General features: G+C 37.3%; 1 protein-coding gene across 4 annotated transcripts in view; it reads right to left on the reverse strand.

Moving 5' to 3' along the window:
- LOC107100541 (regulator of G-protein signaling 12-like) overlaps nucleotides 1-26,672 on the reverse strand; it is a 62,844-nt gene that overhangs the window by 19,655 nt on the left and 16,517 nt on the right. For 2 of the 4 annotated variants that reach the window (XM_015399060.1, XM_015399059.1), the window contains exons 4-8: nucleotides 7,815-7,836; nucleotides 5,671-5,703; nucleotides 2,105-2,274; nucleotides 1,383-1,475; nucleotides 373-516 (exon numbers count right to left, since the gene is read on the reverse strand). In XM_015399060.1, the coding sequence (XP_015254546.1) occupies nucleotides 373-516; nucleotides 1,383-1,475; nucleotides 2,105-2,274; nucleotides 5,671-5,703; nucleotides 7,815-7,836 (462 nt within the window). The remainder of the gene's footprint in view (nucleotides 1-372; nucleotides 517-1,382; nucleotides 1,476-2,104; nucleotides 2,275-5,670; nucleotides 5,704-7,814; nucleotides 7,837-26,672) is intronic. The other 2 variants (XM_015399062.1, XM_015399061.1) reach the window with 1 other exon arrangement.

Consider the following 26,672-nt stretch of genomic DNA (forward strand, 5'->3'; position numbering starts at 1 on the left):
TAAAAAGAAAAAAAGCCCCACTAGTGTCACAGCCCCACTAGTGATGTTATGACAAGAGCCTTAACTCTTCACATCTAATCATGCTAATCGACTTGCTGAAAATACACAGATCTTTGACTGCATGTCTATTGCTCCTTGTGTGTTGAATTCTCTATGGGTGTATGCCAGTTTGTGTTTATCTCTCTGGTAAAGCCTCTGAGCTTTTCTGTAAACAAACCCAGATGGCCACAAAAAAAATCTCAATATGCTTGCACAAAGCAAATGGAGGATAGATGAGACCAAACCCCCAACACCACCACCGCACACAGAATCCTCGTGTATTGGAGCTGTCCAGAGGACGCCTTCATTACCAGCGTGACATAAAAACACTACCTGTAGCTGCTGGGTCTTGAACATGTCAGGCTGAGGCGATGTGAGGACGTCATCTGCCAGCTGGGCCTGGCTGTCGATGTTCACTGGCATGGTGGCCTTGCTGGACAGAAAGTTGTTGTAGATCTCCCCGGCTTTCTGGGATAGCTGTAGGTAAAAGCAGTGAGGAGGTTAGCTGATTTCATTTAGAGGACTTTCCACCTTCATTGGCACACCTGGTACAAAAGTAACAAACACACAGGTGATAAATGGTGAGGAGATTGGAGATATCAAAATGACTTTGTAGATTTTTACAAGGTTCCAACTTAATTTCCAAGTCCAGATTAAAACCTCTTGACTTGAATGAGCAGAGCTAAGGAAGGAAGGAAGGAAGGAAGGAAGGAAGGAAGGAAGGAAGGAAGGAAGGAAGGAAGTCTACATACAATGAGGACGGCATCTAAGAAAAGACAGAAAGGAATAAGATTAGAAAAGATGGATGGATAGATGCTTATATAAGGTTAATTCCAGTGTTTTCCTCACTGCAGAAATTCTGTTTCCTTATTTTGAACACCAGATGAGGGAAAAACGCCTTGGTGTTGCCTCATATATTTAGCCCAAGGAAACAGGAAGCCATTAATTACTTAATAAAGGTTGCTCTGATGACTAAGGCATACATCACTAAATGCTTTATTAACATTTGCTTTAAAGTAATTCTTAAGGGAGTTAGTAATGCCCTTTTTGCACAGGCTCCACTTGGCCTGGCTCCGTCCCACTCCACCATTTTTCAAGTGTTTCCAATAATGCTTTATCAGTACCAGTACTGGCTTTGTTTCAAGCCTAGTCATCCCTGACCGTAAACAGCGTTTCCGGTAAAATCAGATATCTCGTACCCTATAGCTTTTGTAAATGATCTTTACCAAAGGTGTCAATCAGAGAGGATGCCCATAATGTTCTGAACTTCGAAGAGTTCCCATTCACATCACTGATATCCCAGAAGATAAACACCATCTGTTTTCATCTGAAACTGTTCTTACCTGCTTTTTGTCTGTTGCAGGAACATGACAGAAGCCTTCGCAGGCTTGCCAGAACAAGATATTCTCTTCACTGAATTCTTTCTTGAGAAATTCCTGTGGAGGCAGACCAGAGGTTTTATGTAATCTAAAGCAGCCGATTGTTTGCATGTCTTACCCATAGCTGTTGCTGTTGAGACCATTAGTGAGGGCAGAAATTACTGGGTGCAATGCAAGAAGACTGGTGTATTCTAAGTGTGGGTGCAGGATGGTGTGGGCGAGTAGAGAAGCTGATCAGAGCGGAGGGAGGGAGGGTGAGAAGGGGAGGTGGATCTCTGAAGGCAGCACTTAATGCGAGCTTTCTGAAGGTGTTATGGGCTACATTCATTGAGGCATCTTTAGTGTAGGAGGACAGAATACAGTATAACAAAGGTGTTTCTGCCTAAAAGGATGACTTTGGACAAACTGTTCTGAAATGGAACCATTTGTAAATACCAGCATGTAGTTACTGCCAATGCCTGACTATGTACATATAAACATAGCTGATCCCATCTCTGGCTAACTTCTCACTTCATTTTGCATTTAAACCCCCAGTTATAACTCATGACTATAAACAACTAACTATTCTCTATAAACAAGCAGCTACATCATTAAATAATTAGTGCTTCTCTGCACTTGTTCTTATCCTAATCTCTCCCAGAAATATGAAGCTCAGGAAAACTTCTCTAAGCTTTACACCAACTTACCGAGAAGTAACGCACACCTACGGGGTCCTGGAGAAGCCCTTCAAAGCAGCTGGACCAGCCGGCCACCCGCTGCTCTGTGGCCCTCCGATGCCTACCGGCCCCTGGAAGACTACCATTGCTGTTCAGGCTGCTCTGGCTGCAGCATCCCTGCAGCTGGATTCCACTGTAGTCTGCAACAAGTCAAGAAGCATAATTTACTTCAACCTTTTGACTCTTGGTAGTTGAAGGTTGTCAAGAAAAGGTTGACACACTTAGTCCACCACAGATATTAACTCTTTCCCTTTGACTTTTGATTATTTTTCTTATAAGATCATGGGCCTTGCATGTAGCAATCTGTGAAAACCTTCACATCCAGTGATATTGTGTATAAATCAGTCATTCAGGAGGTTCAGGGAACAGCTGTTTTTAATTACTCTGGTCTAGTCCTGTCTGCAAAATAAAAAAATAAGGCTATATGTTAGATATTATACCTGTAACTTTCACTATGTTTTGTTTTCTAAGCATGGTAGCCATATTGAAAAGTGATGGATAGTAACTAGTTATATTTACCTGAGTAATTTTTAAATAACAAATTAGTTTTTGGAGTAGTATCAATGCACCATACTTTTTAATTTTACTTGAGTAAAATTATCATTAAGTTTCACAACTCTTACTTGAGTTAAATATTTGACTGCCTGACTCACTATGAGTAGAAAAAAAAAAGAAAACAATTGTATTTAAACCTAAAATGCAGGAGACCGATGCAAATAGTTTTAGCCTCACCCAAGTTAGTATTCTCTTTAGTATAAAATCTTTGTTGCTTAACTTTTACTATTAACTGCTGTTATGTCTATAGCCCCATTTACATTACCCTCTGAAAACCGATCCATGCCAAGCTTGGATCACTTAACAGTGCAAAGCTCTGTTCCTTACGACCATTTACACACCAAGCTAGCATGGTTCCTCGCCTCCTAGTGATGACTGAAGGTACTACTGCTCTCTAGAGGTAAACAAGAAAATCAACATGACGGCGCCTGTAACTTTCAAGAATTTTGAGGAGAGTCAAGCGAAGAAGGCAGCCTTTGGTGAATTTACTTGACAGGGTCGGCTTTGGGAAGTGGATATGACAAACGATAGTCGGACGTTGAGACTTATCACACTGCTAAGAAGAATCATCACTGGAAATCGTGTGGCATAGTAGAGAAGCTAGTATTTCAATGAATGTCTGAAATTTCATGAAAACGGAGGCTGACTGTGAGGAGATGACATAGTCTGCTCATGCGCTCTTTGTTATCTGAATACTGAGCCTGAACCGAACCTTGCCGAGACCTAGTGATGAACTAGTACCAGTTTAACGTAGTTCGGTTGTGTGTGGCGTGGTCCGGTACAGTCGTGTGGGCCATTTACACTCAACAGTTAAGTCAATTACTGTACTCGGACTGATCTTGGCACAGTTTCAAAATGGCAGTGTAAATGGGGCTTATGACATGAAGGTTAAGGTAATATACAGTAAAAAGCATACACATATATATGATTTTATATGTTTTATGTGAAAAAAAAAGATTTTTAAAAGGTTGTTATATTTCAATATATTTTTCTTTCCTTTAGTCTTTAACACAAAAGGAATTTGAACATAATTTTAAACATTAAACATTTTTAACAGCAATAAAGTTACTCAGCACTTGATTGGCGTTTTTACCAACTATTTATTTACTTTTACTTGAGTGATTTACTGGATGGCTATTTTTACTTTTACTTCTTGAGTACTTTTACTTCTTGGCTATTTTTACTTTTACTTCTTTTACTTCTTGGCTATTTTTACTTTTACTTCTTCTTAAGCCCAAAAGTAGTTTTCTTGCGTAGTACGACTTCTTTGTAGAAGTCGTACTACTTTTTTAATCTTTATTGATTCTCAGGAAAATATAATTTACATAGACATTGGCCTCCACTTCACAGGATTAACTCCAAAATTTGAAATAAGTTGAACAGTTAAGGCATTGCATTATAGTAGTCCAAACAAAGCATTGATTTCACTTCCCCGAGAAGAATTATAACCAAGAAATAAAGAAATAAATAGAGAACAAGAAAAAAAAAAACTAAAAAGGAAACACAACAATGAAAAAACTTAATTCAATTTAACATATTATGAAAGTGGTTTGTTGAGGAGATCTAATCAAGTTTGGTCTCTCAAATTGAAATCAGATCTTTAAAGTTTTACATAGTCTACCCAAATCTGGCACCACTGACAGAATTGTTCAGCCTTGTGATGAGAGAACCTGTTATTTTTTCCATTTTATATATGTTAAATGTTATGTTGATCCAGTGGTCTAAAGTTGGTTTGTCCTGTGATAACCATTTTTCTTGTAATATTTTTCTTACTTGCTGTTATTAAGATAATCATAAAATATTTATTTTTTAGGCTTCTTAAGGAATTATACCAAAATACTTAAGCTTGATCTCCAAAGGAATGTTCTGTTCGAAAATATCTTTTAAGGCATTATTTATCTCTTTCCAGTAATCTTTTATAATTGGGCAGTCCCAGAAAACGTGATAACTGTTTGCGTTTTGATTTCTACATTTCCTCCAACATGTGGGGGGATTTCTATGGTAGTGGCATTTTTGAGCAGGTGCTATAAAAAAATCTTACCAGATTTTTCCATCCAAATTCTTGCTATTGTAGAGATTTATTATATGTCCAATGGTATCTCCACAATTGCCCTCTCTTTCCCATCTTGCTTTGATATGTAGGGTTGAATTGTTTTTTAGATCCATTAGGTTTATACAGATAAGTGAAACCACTTTCTCTTAATTTTTGATTTATAGGCATTAATAAAAATTTCCATTATGTTTATATTTTTCGCAGTAATTGGCCTAATTTTTAAATGAAGTAATTTTTCGGGGTATTCCACCTGTTTCAGGTATTGAATAATAAAAGTAGCTGCTTAGCTAACTAGCTAAGATTTCAATGTCCAGGGCTGTTTTTGTTCTTTTTTAGACTGGAAGACAGAGAAATCTGACCCATGAGTGCAAACAAAGACACACCGTAAACATATCCTGACAAAGAGGCCAAACTCTCAAGGCCACTTTTCAAAACAGGAAAGACACGAGAACATGCCACTAAAGTAAGCCAGGTATATACCGTACGTATTTTTATCACTTACGAAATGGGAGCACTTTCATTAATCAATTAATTTAATACACTAATTTTAAGGCCTTTGTACATTTCTATGTGATGGATGCTGTTTCTTCAACCCTTCCCGGACTTTTTTACTGCCATTATAATTTGTTCTAGGAGGTCGGATTAAGACAAAAAATAAAAATAATTCAGACCAAGCAAATAATTAAGCATGCTAGACAATGAGGTTTTCTATCAATGTTGTAGTACTAAACAGAAAACTGGATTAATAGGAAACGGCAGATGTTGCTCTAAGGGAAGGAGAAACTAAAAGAAAGCATCATAAAAGGAAAGTAAATGAAAAGAAAACGGGGTGGAGGTTGTGGCTAATTACAGGGAAACAAGGAGCAATAGTGGGCGACTATTTAGCAGTTTGTGGGCGACTAAAGTAGCACCGTAGCCTGAGCAGTACCTGCTATCATGACGGCAGATGGCCACTTTAGAGCTGTGGGCAGACCAAATGAGAGGTGGTGGGTGAAAACAAAAAGGTCACAACAGAGCTGGTTACAGATGAACGGTCGTTCTCATTCTGAGCATTCAGAATGGTCGTCATGGACAACAGGCATTATCAAGTTTATAAATGTTCTCAAGAAGACTTTTGTAAAGTGACTAATTTTATCCGGTAAAGTTATCAATATCTGTATAGTGACTTGCGCATGTGTAGGAAGGATTAAAAGCAGGTGCAATTCTTTTGTGACCTTGTGAAATTAAATAAAAGCACTGAAAATGGAAGTTGAGATCAGAGACTATGACTAAGGCCTCAGTATGACCTTTTAAACCCTCTTTATGAATGAGTTCCTCTGAATCAGTAGGTGTATTTTTATAACTATATACAGTAACCTGGTGTGGGTTTATTTTGGTGAATACCTGACATTTGTTTTCTGCCTAGTTTAAAGGGACTTTTGAATCCTTTCTAACTGGTTGTGTAGTAGAAATATACCACAGTACTGAGTTTATATGGTGGTGAACAGAGCAGTTGATGACTCTGTCTTGGCTGATTTCACAGGTTTAAACCAAACTGAAAGTTATATCACTGGGATTTTAACACCATAAAAGTGGATATAATTAAAAGCTCTGGCTCTGATCGGTGAGCGACTCGTCAGAAGTCTACATTTCTTATACTTATAATATTTGCTACTCCTGAATATTGCCAGCAACAACAGTTGTTTGGAAAGGAGAGGATACAGAGTTACGTCTTTTAAGAAAAAAATACTTTCAGCACATTAAAGAGGCTGGGGGGAGCACATGGGAGTTGTATGGGGTTTTTCCAGGACACTGGAGTTAAATCAAGGATTGATAGTTTCTAGAATACACACTCTCAGACTGCTCTATTATAAAGCTAGCTTCAGTAATTGCTAATGTAAGGACCAAAATGCCAGGTCAGACATTGCGTGTGTTCATTATATAAATTATTAAAGCCTGATAATGGTACAAAGGCTATAAAAAAAACATTAATAGAACCTGAAACTGTCCAAATTGATCTCAGCAGGTCAATCTTTGGATGATTTTGTGAAGCAACAGCTAAATTGTTCGGCTGAGAAAGCAGCGGTGAGCTTTTTAAAAAAAAAAGTCCTTTGTCAAAGTAATAATGTTTAATTTACACTAATAATGTGTTACATTGGCACTAGGTGGATACCAGCATCATTGAGATAAACTGGACCGTGGCTCTGTGGAGCAGAGAATAATTTAGAGATTGTTCATCCCTAAATAGAGGCTGAGACCTGAAGAAAAATTAGGCTATTTGAAAATACTTTAATATCGAAAACTGAAGAAATCTGACTCATTACTCATTAATCTATCAGGATCAGAAAACTCTAAACTATAACTAGCAGACTACATTATAGCCATTATAGGATAGCTGTTTTTGAATTTTGTCACATACTTTCTTTGTGTCACACTGATACTCTAGTATTTTTACACAAAGCTACAATACTGTGAGCATCTTATGCTGAAACTGTCTCCATTCAACAGCTGTTCTAAAGTGTTTCTTTACATTTATTCAATCTTGCTGCAACATCATATCTGACTGCTTTAAGCAAACAAACTGACCCCAACAACAACTTTACAGGATCTCCCTCTAGAGAATCCAAACTATCACTTTAGTGTAAAATGGTTGAAGCTGTAAGATCTGAGCTTACCACATTGCTCAGCTAATGAGGCATCTTTAAACAGAGGCTGATCCACATCAGCAGCATCAAAGAAGACTGGATGAACTCTTTCCTGCAGAGTCGTGAATGTTGCCAAAAGTGCTATAAAAGGGACGACCAGACAACATGGGCGCTAACCCCACAGAAACCCCAAACACCCTCAACAAACATCCTTTGTAAAAGAATGCTGTCTATAGTGAACACGCTATCCTCACAGAGAGACTTTTATTAGGCCATCACTTTATCAGTAGATTAGTTTTTAGATTAGTTTTTAGATTAGTTTTTGTCATTTAGTGACCATTCTGGTCACTAAAATGTAAGGGCTGCAAGAGTTTCACTTTGGATTAAAGCAGTGCTCAGGATTTGCGTAGGATTGATGTTCAGATTAAAAAAAAATGTTTGTACTCACCGCCATCTGATGAAGCTGCAGACTGAAAGAGAACAAAGAGAGACATGAATGAGAGGCTGCCCTTATGACCCGCGGAGCTGAGAGCAGAGACTGAAGACTGATCTGGTGAAGCAGTTTCTTCAGGCATCACAACCAGCTGCTTCGAGGTGTGTGTCATCTGGTTTGTTTTCCAAGAGTGTGAGTCTACACCTTCCACCAGCCCGATCATTTGTTCGTGGGTGGACCTTTGGCCTCCATGACACACACAGCTGTTCACACCTCCCCATCAGTACCCTCCCCTTCTCTCTGCCTCTAAAACACACACATCATCACTGATTGTGTGCATTCCTGCTCATCGGAGTCACGATAATGGCTCATCAAGGCAGACTGCTTGAAAGGCCATCAGTGGCTTCAATGGTCCTCTTCTCACTTGCTAATGCAGGAAACGAGTGGCCTATGTCCACCAACAATGGCACAACAAAGTAGCCGAGGCAGAGACGTGATGAATCAGCCCTAATTATTTGGAAAAGCAACATCCAGACGTTCATTTTCCATCTTTCTCTTTATTGTGGAGGTTTGTCTCTCTCCAGTTAAATTTTCTGAGTTCTTCGGCACTGTATAACTGCAAGATGAAATCATTTTCACACACCAGTTGAGGTGTTTTTACTAAATCAGAAAGTATTCCAGAAAAAAAGAGTAAAAAAAAAAAAGAAAAAAGGCTTGTGGCAGAAATCACACCTCCACACAATGGCTGCCCATCAAGAGTTGGGGATTAGTCTTGCAAGCTGCTGGTTATAAGCATTTGTTTGTTATTAATATCACACGTTTGTGGATACTTGTAATGTGTAAAAGGAAAAAAGGCAAGATGCAGCAATTCTAAAAAAAAAAAAAACCCTCTGAGGGAAAAAAAGGTTTCCTCTTTCAAACTGTTTAGTGATAATAAACAAGATTCAAGAGGAAATCAGCTTTGATCTGTTAAGGCAAAGACGACATTCCCTTAATATTAAAGTCATTTAAGTAATTCTAAGCCCAAAAATAGTCAAGCTGTTTTCAACATTAAATTTAAATGCTGGGAAGAATATCCTGGGACTCCGTCCAAGAACGCTCACAAAAGATTGGTGCGTTGGAGGATTCAATCTGAAAAAGAGAGACTATTTCCAGTCGAGTATTTTTTGATCTGCCACTTAAAAGTGAGAATATGCAAAGCTGTGAAAATGCATAAGCAAGGCTTTTCTTTTGCAGGCTTTACATAGCGCACTGATATTGTGGGCTTCTGAATATTATTTAAAGAGCTGGAGTGTAAAAAGAAAAATCAAAGCAAGAGCTGACAGATCTAATATGACAGCTAAAGGCTCAAATGATTTCGCAAGAGCTTCTCTACAGACCTGAGGGGTCATTTCAAAGCACAAAGGGGGAATGACGTTCAGTTCTATTCCAGAAATGGCCACATGTAAAATCTCAATCAGACACAGACCACCGAACCACTAATTGCGTGTCATGGCCTCTTTTACAACTGTGCTTCAGAATCCATCCCTGCAATCGTCCACACCCAAAAACCGCTTCTTCTGTGGTGGCTAAGCATGTGTTCAGTAATCACAGGAGGAGAGGACCAACAGGAATAAGAAGCAGAAACAGAGGAGAGAAACGGAAAGTAGAGGGAGAACGCCCACAGTGTGTGTTTGCCCCACTGGGACTAAAAACGGCAAAAACCTCAAAGTCTAAATCCACACGAGCAGAGTTCATAAGTAGAACAGGGCAGACATCATGTCACACAACGTGACGTCTTGGTAAATTTTAGTTTTGGTAAAGTCCCCAGATTAAACAAGGAAATTATGAGGTGATGTTTTAGCTGTCTCAAGGGTCCAGGGACACACCTAAAACAGAAAAAGTGTGAATGACAAATATGATAAATATCTACTTTGTGCAAGAGCAGAGATTGTTTAGAAAGGAGTGGAGAGTGTTCTGGGTAATCATGCTCTCCTGTTACATGGAGTTGATGCAATGCCTCATTATTTAGGCTACAGTCAGGAATATCAAGCACCTTTCATAAAATTTAATTTTTTTTTCAATGGTAACTATACCTAAATAATGTTTAAATATTGTTTATGAGTAATAATGCCTGTACACTCATGGGGAAATTTGATGAAATCTTTTTACCTTAAAATAAAGCTTCGCTTCCCTTGAAAACAGATTAAAATACTTAAAATAGGTCATTATAAATAGTATGAGTTTATGAAAGGGTTTAGAATAGTAATTGTTCAGTCACAAAAACATACTAAAGAGATCAACCGATAAGTTGACTGGTATTTAATTTAAACTGAAATGCTACTTTATCAGCAACGATTGATAACTGGCAGCGAGAAGCTCCAAAGCCAAATATTTTAATGATCAGGAAACATCTAAATACCTTAACACTGTTTGGTGTGGATGTCTATATGGAGGGAAGATTCAAGGTTCATTATTTTCAAAATCAGTAAGGATGCTCAAGGAATTGTAGTTAAAAGCTTTTTAAATGGACCCCGGTTGTTATAAGACATATTTACAAGTTTTTCAAGCTATGCAAGAGAGCAACAATTTCAGCAAGTAACAGGAAGGTGAAATGAGGTGAGTTCGTTTCACTATTTAGAGCTTTCAATCTTTGTATTTAATGAAAAACTAACAATTTGAAAATGTCGGCAAATCTCAGAGTTAAATCGTTTTGACAAGAAAAAAAAAAGAGAAAGAAACTTCCATAATGCTAGTAGTGGTGATTGCTAATACAAGATGCTAAAGTCTGTTTTAAATGTCAACTCCCCAATCAATCAACCTTTCATATAATATAGAGAACATGATTCCAATACAGAACTGATTAGTTGTTACTTCTACAGCAGTGGTGTAACCGTGGCAATTTAAATAGCAGTTTTGCCAGCTAAATTAAACTTGATTAGGGCCTCAAATTTTACATGACCTTTTGAGAAGACTACTTATAATTTCTGAGAAATACATGCTATAGGCAACTTATAGTCATGTTTTAAGACCTGCAGTATCATTTTTATCTATATTTTCAGATTAAAAAAAAAACACAAAAAACCTTTACAGAAAGAGGACAGATTAATTTCCTTCTACTGGATGAGATATCTGTGGGAAATTATGTAAAATTATGTGCAAAGTTTCAAACCCAATGAAATAAAAAAAAACAAAGGAAAAAAAATATCACTGGTACTTTTTAATATCTTGCAAGGTAATTTTTTTTGTTTCCATGAAATAAAGTTATAGAACAATTTTTTTTGTTTGTTTTATTCATACATACATCATTTTAGCCAGCCAATCAGAGCAATAGTGGAAGGACAAAAGAGCCACTTAAAGCTACGGGGCCTCAGGCTGCAAATTTATTTTTGTATTATAGTATTATTCAAGCTGCTTGACCTCAATTAATATCTAATCAATCGCCAAGCTTTAGCAGCTATTTAACATATTTATTGGAAAGATTTCCCTTTGTATCATTCTGAGCAACACACTGAATAAAGATAAGACAAAGCAAAGATGACAGATAATGCAGCTCTCAGTATTTTACACTACATTTCATGTTGTAAAATCAATTAACTCAATGTTTATCAGGAACTTAGTACAAATGAGAATTAGAAATTAAACCACGTGGCAAAAACCAATCAGAGCCAATATGTGGCTACAACGCAGGGTGAAGGAGCGCAGAGTAGATAGCAGATTTCAGTCTAAATGGAAGATAGAGAAATCATGATGACAAAGGATTAGTAGGGAATGCTCTTAACCCTATAATGACAAATGTATCGTATTTGATACATACGGTTTCTGAAATGTTTTGCATCTGACACCTTTTCCATAATTTAATGGTAAAAACTTGCTCAAAATCCTATTGTACACAATCAGATTTACCTGATAACAGCCAGTAGAAGACTACACAAAAAATAATCTTGACTTATCGCATAGTAATAAATTATTAATATCAAAAATGTATTTCTGTTTTTTCTTTTTACATATTTTGTTAAAAGGGCAAATAAGGAATTCAAACCAAAAAAAAGTAATTTTCTGTTTTGTTTTATTCTTGGATCGGGCTTTAAAGGGTTAAGAGGTTTGTACGTTGCTGCGTCCTCCATGCGAATTGTTTTCGCTCGCTAGGCGAATTACAGGTGAAATATCAGGTAAGCAGAAGCACACTAAACCCGCACATTTTTTACAGGTTTCGCATTTCGGTGTGAATTGATTGATTGATTTACTTTATTGATCTCACGTTGGACAATTTTGCTTGTTACATTGCGTCAGTAGTCAAAAAGAATGCACCAAAATTTATTATTTGTTTTTTATTGTGAAATATAATTTAGAAGCATGTTTTACAGCTTGATATTTGTTGCCCCTAATATAAGGCCTCCTCCCAGAGGGGATAAATGGTTTTGACAGTAACTTATGTCATTTGTCATTTTTATTATGAAATAAGTGAGAAAAAGAATATGAATGAATCAGAATTGTTAGGAAAAATATATTTTTTAAGCCATACCACAAGGCCCTTATTAGAAAGCAAAATGTGTTTTTGGAAAACATAAATAGCAGTGGTAAGCAAAATGGTCAGCCATATCACCTTCCCTTTTTCACAAAAATACCATAACATTTTAAAGGAAGAAAGAACAGAAAGTTGTAAAAGATTGAATGGCCAAACTTTTGTTCTGGGGCTACTTTGCTGAAACTGGCAAAGAAAAGGTTCAAACTGTATATATGGCCCAGTCAGATCTCAAAGGCTGAGCTGAAAATATTCAACTTTTTAAAAGTTCTTTCAGAAGCCCAGATCTTAATCTAACTAAACATCGTGAATAAAAGTAGTTCAAAGATGCCACACTTTAAATGTCAGACAGTTTGGGCTGTTTTTACTGTAAGCATGGACAAAAACTCATAAGGCTCCATTCAATTTGCCCAATTCCCAATCTTTACCACCAATTAGTTTACATGCATTACAATATTTATTTATTCATGCTTTGATGTGCTATGTAGAAAACAGTTCAAAAACTGATTTATTTATTTTAATCAATTGTATATAATCTCAAGAATTTGTACTACACTTCCTCCACTGACTATGGGGTAGATCCCTACATTGTTAATTAATAATGACTAATTTGAACCTCTGCTGGTAAATATTATATACTGGAAACAAATAGATTTCTTACAAAAGACTATGAATAGATATAAAAATTACTTTAAACGGCCAATTGTCAAAACAGGTACAAAGAGTCTAACTGCTGGGTAGGAATTGATGCATTTTCCGTGGCAAAAAAACCAAGACTGCATATTGCAGTCAGGAGACCGGTAAATAGCAGTCAGGCAGCATAACAACTTGCTTTTATGTGTTGAATATGCAATAACAAAAATGGCTTTTAGGCTAGACCACAAGTATAAGTCTGTATTTTAGGATTTACAGTTTCTTTGCCCGCCAGTCTCGTTCAGGTGATGAGCCATTTAAACAGACACCAGTTGTCCATATGTTCCTTTCCACAGTTTGCACCTCTAATAACAAACTCCTCCGCGTGGGTGGCTCTGTAGCATTTACATTAGACCATTGTTTAAATGTTCAACACCCCAGCTAGAATCTGTAGAGTTCACTTAAATGGATAACACAGGTGCTCCATCTGAAAAGCGTGTGATTAGGCTTTCCAGTTGGGAAAGGTTTCACTGTGGGATGATCTGCAGACCATATAGCCAGACTAACACAAGGTGTAGTTATGTAGTGTATCGCCCAGAGAGAAGCCTGGCTAAAATATGCAGTGAGTGGAAAGGGAAAAGTAAACAAATTGTTGAGAAAATCTTGGAGAAATGCACCAGCACCACTCCCTAATAGGGTATTTCAGATGTTACAAAAGAGATCTTTATTATCTTTAAGACTTTAGTTATTACTTTCACGCACTTTGATGAACTAAGACATTTCAAAACTAAACTTTGACTCAATCGAGGCTGATTCTAACACGTTTCTAACAACCGCGGTTCCCTACCGTTACAGACAGATGTTTTCAGCTGGCTAGCGAAAGAGACGAGCGACAGAGACCGAGATTAATGAGAAAAACAGCTGACTGAACAAAACGAGTCTCCTCGCTTGAAGCTCTAGAGAAAGAGGAGGCCCAGCCGGGGAGACTACTGTTTACTTACAGTGTTAAAGTTCCAGCTCCTTTTGAAGGAAAGTCTCTTTTTGAGACTCATTGTTCCCCGGTCTGTTACACGAGAGGCATACAGGCAGGACCTCTGTGTGTGTGTGTGTATGTGTGTGTATTCATCTGTGCATGTGCTAATGCATACCTGAACATTCCCCACCCAAACCTCTGCAAACCATGTCTGAACAAGTTGGAGAGAGGGAAAAAGAAAGGGAGGGTAAAAGAGGAAGAGATTTGACAAGGTACAGGACAAAAAAAAAAAAATAGAAAGATAGAAAGAAAGAAAGATCAGAACGATGCATGTGTGTGTTGGGGGGGTGCTTTCAAAGAGGGAACGAAAGCTTTTCTTACTCTCCAGCTGTTGCCATGGTGACCTGCTTCACAATACACACATATGCTCTGTCAAAAGTGTCATGGATGAATCAGGAAAATTAACCCCTATTTATTCCCTGGCGCAAAATCCAAACTTGCTATTTAGAGAAACCACAGTGGCCTGCCCCTGCCTGCTCTTTTGTTTCCAATCGAGGCGCTCTCAAAGGGAGAAGAAAACACAGAGTCAGTTTAAATTGAGACCACATGAATGTGTTTCATGTAAATGAAAGTTAGGTAGGACCACAAGCTAAAACACAGCCTAGTTATCCGCTGATGCAGAGCTTCCTTCTCCGAATGTCAGTTATGTCTAGGGTTGAAACAAATAATCAGATTAATCGATTAAATAATCGCCAACTAATTTAGTAATATATTAATTGTCAACTGGAGTATAGAGACTCTAAAATGGGCATTTAGCTGACGGAGAAACCCATTTAGAGCCGTGATTATACCAAGATTGTAAAAAAAATACATATGTCAATATGCTCTATCCAGACCTCCTCTACTGGAAAGGTTTGAATTTCATGTGGTAAAGTCTTCTTTACTGAAGTGAATAAGATTCAAATCCATACAGAAACCCCATATTCTTATCTTCAGGTAACACAGAATACATGTCAGATTAAATAATACTACTTATACTTCAGCGATAGTATCTAAGTGTTACTTTATTGAATGTCTTGTACCATGTTGTGTTGTGCTGTTCTTTTTACATCTCTTTGCAGATGATGAAGCAGACTGAAGATGTTTAATCGTTTTCTCTCTTTTATCTCCTCTCTCTTTCATCTTTTCTATTTTTTTTCTGTTTTTCCTTTCCTGTTCTACTTACATTGCAGTGTCCATATAATCTGTAAAACTCCCTGCAAAATTATAATAAAGCTATTTATATGCATAAATCAAGCGGGACACCATGGCGATAGCCCTACTGCTCCACGTGTGAAAGTAAAATCTGTTGGGCTCTATTTGGCATCAAGACAATTATTCTTATTGCCACAACGCCAGACAGCACACTGTTAGAAAAAAAAGAAAAGAAATAAAAGTCTTCTTTAAAGATTCTTTGGCTATCAATTATTAATCAATAATCAAAATAATAATCGACAGATTAATCGATTTGCAAAATAATCATTCATTGCAGCCCTATTTGTTTAATTAGTACCCTATTCCAGCATTTTAACCCATTTAGCAGTGAAATCTAAATATATACATATATCTTTTCTGAACAAGTGATTCACTCCTCAGTGGGACTCTGTCTCTGCAAACTTCTTCAACATGTAAAAACTGGATAAGGTAGTGTTCTTTAACGGTTTTGCTCATACATCGTTAGATTTGACCACAGTATGACAGCCTGCGAATTAGTGGGAAAGGCGGCATTTCTTCCCAGAAGTAGGAGGTATCTTATTAATCTTAGTTGTGGTGTAAGGTAATAGAGGTAAACTAATAAGAAAAAAGACACAGGGGGAGGAAGAACATAATTTATTACTGTTAATAACAATAATATATTTTAAACAATCCAGACTACATTCTTTTTTATCTTTAACTATACGTTCATATCTCACTCACAAAGATACAGGCTTTAACCTTTATTGCCCCTAATATCTAATTTATACAAGAAATATGACAACCATGGGAAAATCGTGGAGAAATTTTTGGATCTGTCTCTAAATCTGTGGTTTTATGTTGCAATGTGAGATGTGTTGTTGTTAGTGCCTTGCTATCAAAGAAAACCTGTGATAATTATCTTTCTAGAGATATCCTGATCTGATACTGACACCAAAAATCAGTCCGATACAAGCCAAAGAAATTACTGTTGGATTATATTGGCCTCCATCCAAACTCTCAGAGGTGACAGGCACAGAAAGAACAGCATTTGGCTCCAGCATTTCTATCTAGTAGTACTTGTATCCTGCATACAGAGCCAATGTGATCACAATAACTTGGTCTGCAAACAAAATAGGAAACTGTATGATCCTAGATTAGGAGTGATTTTAGTCCAAAAACGATCTTACTGCTTAAAAGAAATTTCTCATGAAGAAGTTTCTGGTCTTCTGGTTTATTATTTTTATTTGCTTCAATAGTAGAATATTTTTATGTTTGTATTATATGTTATATATTAGAATATTTCTAAGTTTAAAGGTTATAACTACAAGTTTGACCCCTCCAGATCAGTAAGTGGTGCACTCACGCTCGCATGCACTATAGCAATCTCCACATGGCTAATGAGCCCCTTTGCTTCCTTTACTTCACCTTAATGCTCCAAAGCAGGACCGATGTTCACCATTGCTTTGCTGCTGTGTCTAGATATTTTTGGGCTTAAATTAAAAAAATGCAACCCCAAGAAAAAAAAACTTTTTAGCTCTACCATGGAGCTACTAGGATCTGGCAATGCCTGAGCTCCATCTCATGTGACTTCAACCTACTATTCCACTTGGTGCTAAATCTTTTAATGTCAACATAAGTAAATATTTATATATTTTGGACCCGTAAAACTATTGTTTATTTAATATATTTTGTTTTCAGTAAAATGTGTACTTTTACTCTGCACCGTTCTAGACAGTCTGACATTTGACCATTCTGGGTCTTTTTTATCACTTGCTTTCATAAAAAATGCAGCAATGACCTTTAAAGATTATGTAACCAATTGGTTAATAATAACTGGGCCGGTTGCTGACTGTTGTTTTTTAAAACAAAAAAACAAAAAAAAGTTGTATTGGTACACCAATATGTCGAACAGTGCAAGATATTTAGAAGGAAATTTAATTGTGTGTCACAGTGTGAAGGCCGGAACATACCAGACATGATTACGCTTCTGATCTGACGGGAAATTAGGTCATATGAAGTTGTAGCCATTAGGAATGGACGATATACATGGGGTTCATCAGAATGCACACCATTCTCTCCAAATGTGCCTGTGTAGCAACAACCGAGGTAGACCCACAGTCTACTTTGTTTTCACTTGCAGAGCAAACCAGTCAGGTTCTTCCCCATGTAGTCTCATACACAATCAATACAGTATTTCAATAATCAACATACTTTAGCTATGCTAGGACCTCAGGAGTGCAGAAAACAGATAAAAGTGAAACAGTGATCCTCTAGGAGTTTCCCAAAAATAAATGTGGGACAAAAAGGATAATTCATGTACCCATGCGGAAACGCGTGGCTTTTCCAGCCGTGTGTCTCTTGTGCAATTCACTTGTACAGTGTTGCTTTCCATCACGCTTCTCTCGGTGTCAATTTGAAAAGTAACTTTGGAGTTTTCAGTTATATGTTTTTAAATATTTAGATTTTGTATATATTGATTTATTTTTCACATTCTATGGTCACTATAGTGATTTCTTAATCACAATAGTGTTTGCATTAGTCACAATTGCCAAAATCTAAATCTGAGCAGAGGTAAACATTATTTTTTCAAAGTCTTTGGTGGAATCACATATTAGGAGGGACATCTGTTGTCACAAATGGTGAGGTCATCCCTTACTGTAGCTATTGTCCTCAGAACAATTTGGGATTATAGAGGAGACCGTGTAGCCTCGTGAGACCATCCTGATCTCGCAAGCTTTCAAGGTTTCACTCGCAGATCAGTCTGGAGACTCTCCGTTAAAGAAAATTTGGAGCCGTTCACCAAACGAACGTCCAATCAGCGTTGGCTTTGAGGCGGGTTGAGGTGTGACGCAACGAGAAGCACGACAGTTCGGTCTAAAGAACATGGCGGCTTCAGCCGATGAAACTAGCATTAGCGTGGCTATCGAGTATTTCTTCATTGAAAGAAGAGCAAAACACTGCTCTGGAGGCTTTTCTCAGAGGAAAAGATGTTTTTGCTCTTCTCCCGACTGGTTTCGGCAAGAGTAGCCTGGCTTGTGGTTGTGTTTTCGTCGTCGCTCTGTTAGTACGTCATATGCTTCGTTGATCTGATTGGTTTATTTGGCCGGTCTATCACCAACATAGGCCAATCAGCTAACCAGTATTTTCGCCCCTTCCCAAAATTACTTCAACGGAAGGTTTCCAGATGGATATGCAGAGCAAATCCATCTGGCAGAGTCAGGTTGGAGACCGTGTGGTTAAACAGATAATTTTGTTTGTTTATACTAAATTCAACAGTCTTACATGTGTAATCCAGCAGGCTAATATTTGTATTACCAATAAAGGTGAGATGTCTTACAGCATCTGAGGCTGTGCAGTATGGCTAAAAAATGTATCACATAATAAGCCTTTCATAAAAGAACATAGATCTTTATAGTAAAAAATTAATTCAATAGAATGTTTTTATAATTTTGCTGAACGGATTCAGAACTGCATGGCATTCCAAGTGAAGTCAGCTTTGGAAAGTATTCTCTAGGCCAAGCTAGGCAATGTTGGTTGTAGTGCTGATTTCTCGAGACCCGCTCCTATACAATTATAAAAACTATTTTGTAGGCAACGTAAACATAAAGATTGAGAATTTCAATTTGTTGATGATAAATAACATACTTATGTATAAAATATTACATTTCTGTCAGTAAACCCCTGTAGTTATGACATACTGCAGAATTCAAATGTTAATGTAATGTGAAAAAACACAATTTAACAAATAAATAAATAAAAGGTTTAGTGTCTTCTATGTATCATAACTTTGCACAAGTCTCAGCTTATGCTTATTTGAAGCTCTGATTTGAACCCCTGATACCACACATCATACTGGTTGTGAGGAGATAGAACATGTTGAGTTCAAGAGAACAACACAGGATTTGAGCCGAATGTTTGGTCATTAACCCCTAAAAAGTATTAATACCCCTTTAATAATCACAGTTTTGAAAAAATCTTAAAAACCTGTAATCAGTGTAGAACAGTGGTTACAAAATAAACGCTTTTCAAAGTTTGGATGTTCTCAGCTTGTAGTCTGATGTCCTAAAAACAAAAGGAAAAACACAATCTCTCCGGGAGTGTGTAAAAGGTGCAGCTTTAATACCGGTATGTAAAAAGAGGTGTCCTGCTTGAGGTTGGAAAAACTGTTAGAGGGGGACGTGGAGTTGCAACCCCGAGTGGAGAAGCTTAACCAACCTTGGACACTAAATCCAAACCGGTCGCCTTGTACTTTAAAAATAACAAAAGCTTAAGAAAAAAAATGCTTTTGAAAAAACATGTTTTCTGAGTCTTTGTATCTAACGAAATAATTCATACATTGTGCTATACGATTCTCTTTAATACATGATAAAATAATGTCTTCAAATATAAACATAAAAATTCATAAAAATTCTGAATTTCAACATATCTTTCAAAGAGAGCACAGGTATCATCTGAGGTTTTGGTACCACAATATGGGGAACATGAGACTGAAATCTAAATAAACTTAACTTTTAATCAAAGATTTAATTAATCCCAAAGTATGTATCAAAATGTTTTTGTTTAGTGTCAAATAACTGAGTTTAGTTTGAGAATAGAAATATTTCAGATGTCAAAAAGCCAGGGATCACCAATGCGGTGCCTGTGGGAACTACGGCACCCTCAAGAACCCCAGGAGATGCCCAGAGCCTCTTCTAAAAATAGGAAAACTCAAGGAGAGCAAAAATCAGTGACCTGCGTCTACATATCACTTTATTCTGTTGCTCTTTTGTCAGTCAGTCTTGAAAATAGCAAAAGAAACAGCCTGAATTTAAAATCTATTTATTTTATATGAACTTTAGGTATACTCTGGCTCTTCCTCTTTAAAGATCATTGGAAGCTCATCGTATCACTCAGTCTCCACAAAGTGGCTCTCAGCTTCAAAAACTTTGGTGACCCCTGGTCTAGACTGACAGGAAGCTGCAAAGCAGATGCTAATCTGAGCGTTGCCAGCAGCTGTTGTAGAATTTTAATATTGAAAGATCTTGTGCTACGAGCTCTCATTACGTCCCCTGGTAAAAGGTCAATACATCTACTTTACATTAATGATATTTTCACTTTCTCTAGAATAGTAGCTGACGAAACTGCCATCTGTGTGATCCATTCAACAAAAGAGAATATAAGAAATCCTGGATTACTATAAGAAATCCTTCAACACTTTGGTAACTTGAAGCTGAGCTCTAGTTTTTATTTGTTTAGAGGATATGTAGGGATATCAATAATCTAATTGTGGATCTAGTGACTGTACTTTAATGTACTTAAATTGAAGGTCAGGTTTTTTGTACTACATATAATGGGATCCATTTTAAGCATCAATAAAATGCCTAACCTTCTGAGTATAAATTATTTTTAGTAAATCTTTCCTACAGTTATCCATGTTCGCGCTCTGACAATGTTTCACTCAAAGATCAGTACTGCAGACAGTTTAATGTGCACATGTAAAACCACCCTATGAATAGAGCTGCATGCGTCCCTCTTAAGAGTCACGATCAGCTTGAAATGTATTAAAGTGCAAATGCTACGGAGCCACAGTGTCATCCTGTGTACCTTAAAACGACAGGAGTTTTAAAAGGAGAACCACCCACAGATTGATGGCCTCCTCTTTGAGAAGAAAATAAAGAAAATATAACCCAAGCAGAAATCTTTTATTTTTTTGTTATAGAAAACAACTTCCTACTAAACAGAAACACATTAAAACCCCGGTTGAGGTTATTTAAGCCTTTCTGCCAACATAATTTTGCATTTGGATTTCTGCACTTACACCCACACTGAAATAATGCTGCGTTCTTGTTCTGACCAAAAAGAATACTTCCTAGTTTTTTCAACAGACTCAGGATGGCCCTCTAGCTTATGTTTTGAGGAAAAAGAAGTTGACCTTAATTTTTATTTTATTACTATTATCACCCCTCCCCCAAAAGAGGCAAAGTTTAATTTACAAAGTAAATTACAGTGCATTTGATTAGCTCTAGTTGCAGCTGTAAGACTTTATTATTGTGAATTGCACTGGAACAGCTTCTGGTGCTCCAGGAAGCTCTGAGTCTAATGATCCCACTGTGTTTGAGGCGAGAGGAAAGAATTTTGACACAGAAAAGGGAACGAAATGCTTTCATGTGAAGATAGAAATCTGTCATGCAGTAATTAGAAGCTGTGCTCAGTAGCGAGCTGAGTCATCAATAACTGCAGCAACATGAATCTCCAGACGCAGAGCGGCCCGTTTCAGCACTGCAGGTCTGATTTTACCCTCTGACCTCCATCATACGGAGAGCTGACTGCCCCACGGTGATGCATTAAACATTTGCAAGCGCTGTCGTGACAAAACCCCTTTAGGTTCTCAAGTTTACTCTATGTTTGTGTCAGGGCGTACGGAGAGCGGGCGCAGCGCCGGCGCTTGATTGAATCGATTTGTGAAACGGGTTTTTAGACAGGATTCAGAGCATCAATAGTTACTGCTTGTCACAAGACTTAATTGCGTGGTTAAGTGCTGTGCCAGGCAGTCATGACTGCACAAAGACTGATGATAATCTAAATGTGCTATCTGTGGAAGAAGACAATCTAGCCCCCTGGAAAAAAAAAATCAACAAGAGAGAGCCAACTTCCTTTGGAGCAAGGGAGGGTGAGGGTGCGGCAACTGATAAAATGGAAGACACATTTCTTTCCTGCTCATGCATGAAGAGCGAGGAAGTGAGGGAAATGGAATGAGGACAGGGACTTTTACAGTTTTTATGACAGTATGTAAATAATTATAGACACCCCAAAATCATAAAGCTATAGAGTGAGATACAGGTAGATTTACTTTGTTTGTTATTATTTATCCTGGGACAAAGATTGTTAAACATAAAAAACCTGAATGCATTTAATGACCATAGAATGCCTAAAATGTCAGAAAAAGGTGTCTGATACCACTTGAAGTGTTTCTTACACTACAACCACAAACGTCAATGTCAGTTATATTTGGATTTTATGTGATAGTCCAACACAACTGCAGTGAACATCAATACCAAGTCTGGCTACAAATTCTGAATTGGATTTAAGTCCGGTCTTTGATTAAGCCCTTCTACCACATGAATATGCAATACAACAAACCTGCTGGCTGTATGTTTAAAAAACTCTGGCTCCACTGTGTTCTGATATCTCTAAAAGTAATCCATGCTTTATCATGTGGACGATGTGTTCAGTGTAACAAACTGTTGGTTATCAATCCCACTTGAGAGTTTTGCAAGTAGGCTTAAATCTTTTAATCTCCTTCTTCCATGTGTTCGCTGAGTCCTGTATATTCCTCAGTGCTGATTTTGAATGGGAAATTTTAAGGCTGTATATCAACCTCCTAAATCTTATATTAAAGCCGTAATTGTGGCCTATAACTGTCCGATTGACAGATTCTGCGCAGCCTCTCCAGAGCCACCATAGGCCTGCTGTCTGCTGTGATGTGAACAGCAAAGTCTTAGTAGGTTTTGATTTTTGTGCCATATAGTCTTTAACTTATTTATCGGATGAGGGATTCAAATTTCTCCATGTATTTTTTTAAGGTCCACATCTCTGTGACCACTTTTGCAATAATCTTTTGCTGCTGTGACACCACAATTCCCTCATTGTGGGACAATAAAGGGATTTTCTATTCTATCCCATTATATTCTATTACCTTTAGGGTTTGAGATACTTTTTTCATAACCTAAGCCTGCTTTTGAATTTCTCAACAACCTACTCCATGTCAAATATCTATGATAATATTTATATTATCATATATTATATTATATTTATATATTATTTCTATGTTGGAGAACTTGCAAAATAGCAGGGTGTTCAAATACTTATTTTCCTCACTGTATCCCTCCTTCCATCCATCCATCCATCCATCCATCCATCCATCCATCCATCCATCCATCCATCCATCCATCCATCCATCCATCTATCCATGCTTTTCCTTAGATAAAAAAATCCTTTAACCTTTATTTATTTTTTTATTAGATTGTGTATCTCTTGACTTTATCTTGTATCATGTGCTTTTATTACTTTAATCTGTTTTCCCAGTGTGCCTACTGTTGTACGTTTCACTGTAATCATTGTGACTTATAAATCCATGGATGTTGTTAATGAATATGGGTTTCTCTTAAATGGGCTAATGTCTATCTAAAGAAAATGCATCTTTATTTGTCCTTTTTGGAGGTTCCTTTTGTTATTTTTTCCATCAATACCCCCTGGATAACTGTTAACGGAGCTGGAATAGACAGCCTGTATACCTGATGTAAGTGAAAGGTCTAAAATGATCTATAAAAATCAGATATTAAGATGTGAATTGTGAGATGTGACAAGGGTGGACATATGTATGTGTTGATATAAAATTTGTTATTGAAAATAAAAAGTAAAAAAAAAAAAAAATCCTTTTACCAATCTGATTGAATTGCCTCCGTCTTGAGATGCCACGTGAACCGAAGCTATATGAATACACTGAATTGAATTTATAAAGGGCCAATCGATCAAGTTATTTTGTGATCAATATTCTTAGTCATTGTATAAATAAAACCAACTGGTAAAAAGATTTTTTTATGCCGTTACTTTAGTAAATGCACTTTTATTTTGGAAGATAAAATTTGAGTCCACAATTTTGGCAATATGAATGTGATTGAAAACTAAGTAGAAAACACTTGCTCTTTAAGTTCACAAGTTCTTTTAGTACTTATTCAAGATTACTAATAGTTATAATAGGAAGTGACAGAGTGAACAGAATGAGCGGCAATGTGTTACTGTCGTGGACGTCTTTTAACCAATTTACCAACTAATTGCCCCCCTAAACAGATAAAGATCTTCTATAAGGCACTTTAAAGGAGCTGAGAGCTCAGGAGTCTGGCGCTTGGCCATGACCCAAGTAAAACACTCCAGACATGCATAAAGAGACAGAGATTTTTACTGTAATCCCTTCAGCAAAACAAATGAGTTGCACTGAGAGGTGCACAGGCGATTTGAATGCAAACACAGGCCGACATCAAACTAAGTTTCAGCTTTTAATCCTTCCGATCGTCAGTAATCTACTGCCTATTTTCCAACCCTCCCAGGTTCGCCACAACAGATGGTCAAAGCTCTTCCTCTTGTCTGGATTAAACCAGGATTCTCGTTAGTCACTTATTGCTTAAAAGGATAAAGTAAAATAAAACAATCCTTTATAGTCTCTTGGTGGGGAAGTTCAGAATGAAAAAAGGAAAAATGAAGCTGACAACATGAGCTGGGTCTGCTATAGAAGGAGAGGTTTATTCTTTCCTTTTTGCTCTCCAACTTGCTGCAGGGTTGGTAACACAATGCTTTAGCCTGTACCAAACCTCTTCTGTATTACTTCAATGTAGAGTTTGATCCCAAAAAAAAAACAAAGAAAAAAAACTGCATACCTCTGCATGTACCTGCAAAGCCTATAGCATAAAACGCAAAATAACACAAAACAAATCCAGCTCTTTAGTCTCTCCATACCATGGGCAGGCTTGGTGAAGGTAATTTGACACAAAAAAACAAGTTTGAAACAAAAGAGTTGAGCTCTACTACACAAACAGAAGGAGTTCAGAGGGAAAGAAAGCACTCATCACGACCCCTCCCACCACAATTTATTACAGCAGAGAAAGGACTGCTGGCATGAGCCCGGAGGGCTTGAGGTGGATAAACCACATGAGATGCCGCCACACCCTTGTTGTCCCCTTTCCGAAAACCCCCCCAGAAACGGACTTTCCAACCTGAACCCAACACTTATAATTAGCTCTTTTAGCCCCAATCCCCCCAGTTTTCCACTGAACTAAATAAAACTTGGAGTAGAGTGTTTTGATAATCACTGCAGCATGGGTGCATTTGTTGTGCTTCGATGAGAGCGCGATATGAAACAGTATCTGCATCCTGAAATATTTGCTGTATGTTGCAAATACCAGGAACTGCCGTTACTGTTTACTTTCTGTGCGAGTCTGACTGAGTCTCCTGCCAAATTGTTTTGGTCACGGAGGAAATTTGAGCCGGTCCAATAAAATGTTTCTGTTTAACTTTGTTTTTCAGTCCTGGAGGTAAAGAGGGTCCAAGTTCAGACAAAAAGCAAGAAACAAAAGACTTTCAGAATCCTGCTTTTGTATTTGCACATTTTGAAACATTGAGTGAAAAGGCTTAAAGCACATTTATCTTTTAAAGCAGTTGCATACTCTAATACAGACAAAATCTGATAAAAAAAACATAACTTTTGTTTTAAGTCCATTCATTTGGTTGAAAAGAAACACATAATGGGATAATTGCTTTTGACAAAACTACAAGGGCCACACCTATTGCCACTAAATTCCTATTTAAAATCACAAATGGGCCATTTTTTAGATACGCTGTACTTTTTAAAATGGATCAGAAAGCAGAGAAGAACTTTCATCTGAGACTATAGCTATTTACTTGGGGGTTTGAATTAAAAGTGACACTGAGGAACATTCCTCTTTGCAAGCTTTAAATGTTCAAAAAATAGTTTATTAAAAGGTTAAAACACCTGGAGCTTTTTTTTCAGCCTGCAGGCATTGCTGCATACTTCTGGTGAGATGTTTGAAAGATGGTTCCTTCTCATACCTCCTACTAAGACTTACAGACAGAAAGTTGAACATATTAAGGTTAAAAAAAAAACAGTTAGGGTAGTTTATTTTCTTTTAACATGCTTTAGAATGGAAAGTTTGTATGTAAGTAGTTTACCTTACAATAGTCACAAAGTCTAAGCTACAATAAAAACCTGGAAGCGGAAAGCTAAACAGCTTTTGTAAACTTTTAGGGAGATTGTCCAAAAGGAGTATGTTTTATAAACTTGTTAAAATGTTGAAAAATTGTGAAGGACCAATAACTGTTATTATCCCATGAAGTTATTTTCTTAACATGCCAGAGAAATTGCCCCAAGTGACCTGATTGTTTCTTTCCAGCTGTAAGGAGCGGAGTCACACAGTTCTGCCCCTTGCTTACCTGTTGCTGCATACTGTGTTATTGCTACTACACTCTTCTAATACAGATAAGGCAAGGAGGGGTTAGAAATATTTTTCATCGCAGAACACAGACAGTCTGGTAAGGAAGCTAAAGCATGCTTGGTGTGAGGGATGGCTGTTGGGTCAATGAGTCGATGCAATCAGCTGGCTTTCCTTTGATAGAAAACTTGCAACAATTTGACCTAATCTGGTGAACTATAAAATGCCTTGAGATGACATGTTGTGAATTGGCGCTATATAAATAAACTGAATTGAATTATAGCAAAGCTATCAGTCGACTTTATTTCAAGGAAAAGTCCGGTCAGCAAGGAATGTTCAATAGATCATTATTTGTACCTAAAACTAATATGTTCGCGGTAATTCAATGAGTTTGACGTTAATCAGTAAAAAAACTAAAAAATAATAATTTTCATTGCGATCACTGAGTCTGGGACCAGCAATTTTTGCCTAAATATAGTAACAACTCAGTCCTGACATCTTCCGGCAGTGACGTCCCGGTGCGATAAGCCTAGTGCCATTCTCCCCGCTTTAAAAGCAAAATCAAG

This window comes from Cyprinodon variegatus, unplaced genomic scaffold (assembly GCF_000732505.1).
Source record: "Cyprinodon variegatus isolate N-32 unplaced genomic scaffold, C_variegatus-1.0 Scaffold985, whole genome shotgun sequence".
Classification (NCBI taxonomy): Eukaryota; Metazoa; Chordata; class Actinopteri; order Cyprinodontiformes; family Cyprinodontidae; genus Cyprinodon; species Cyprinodon variegatus.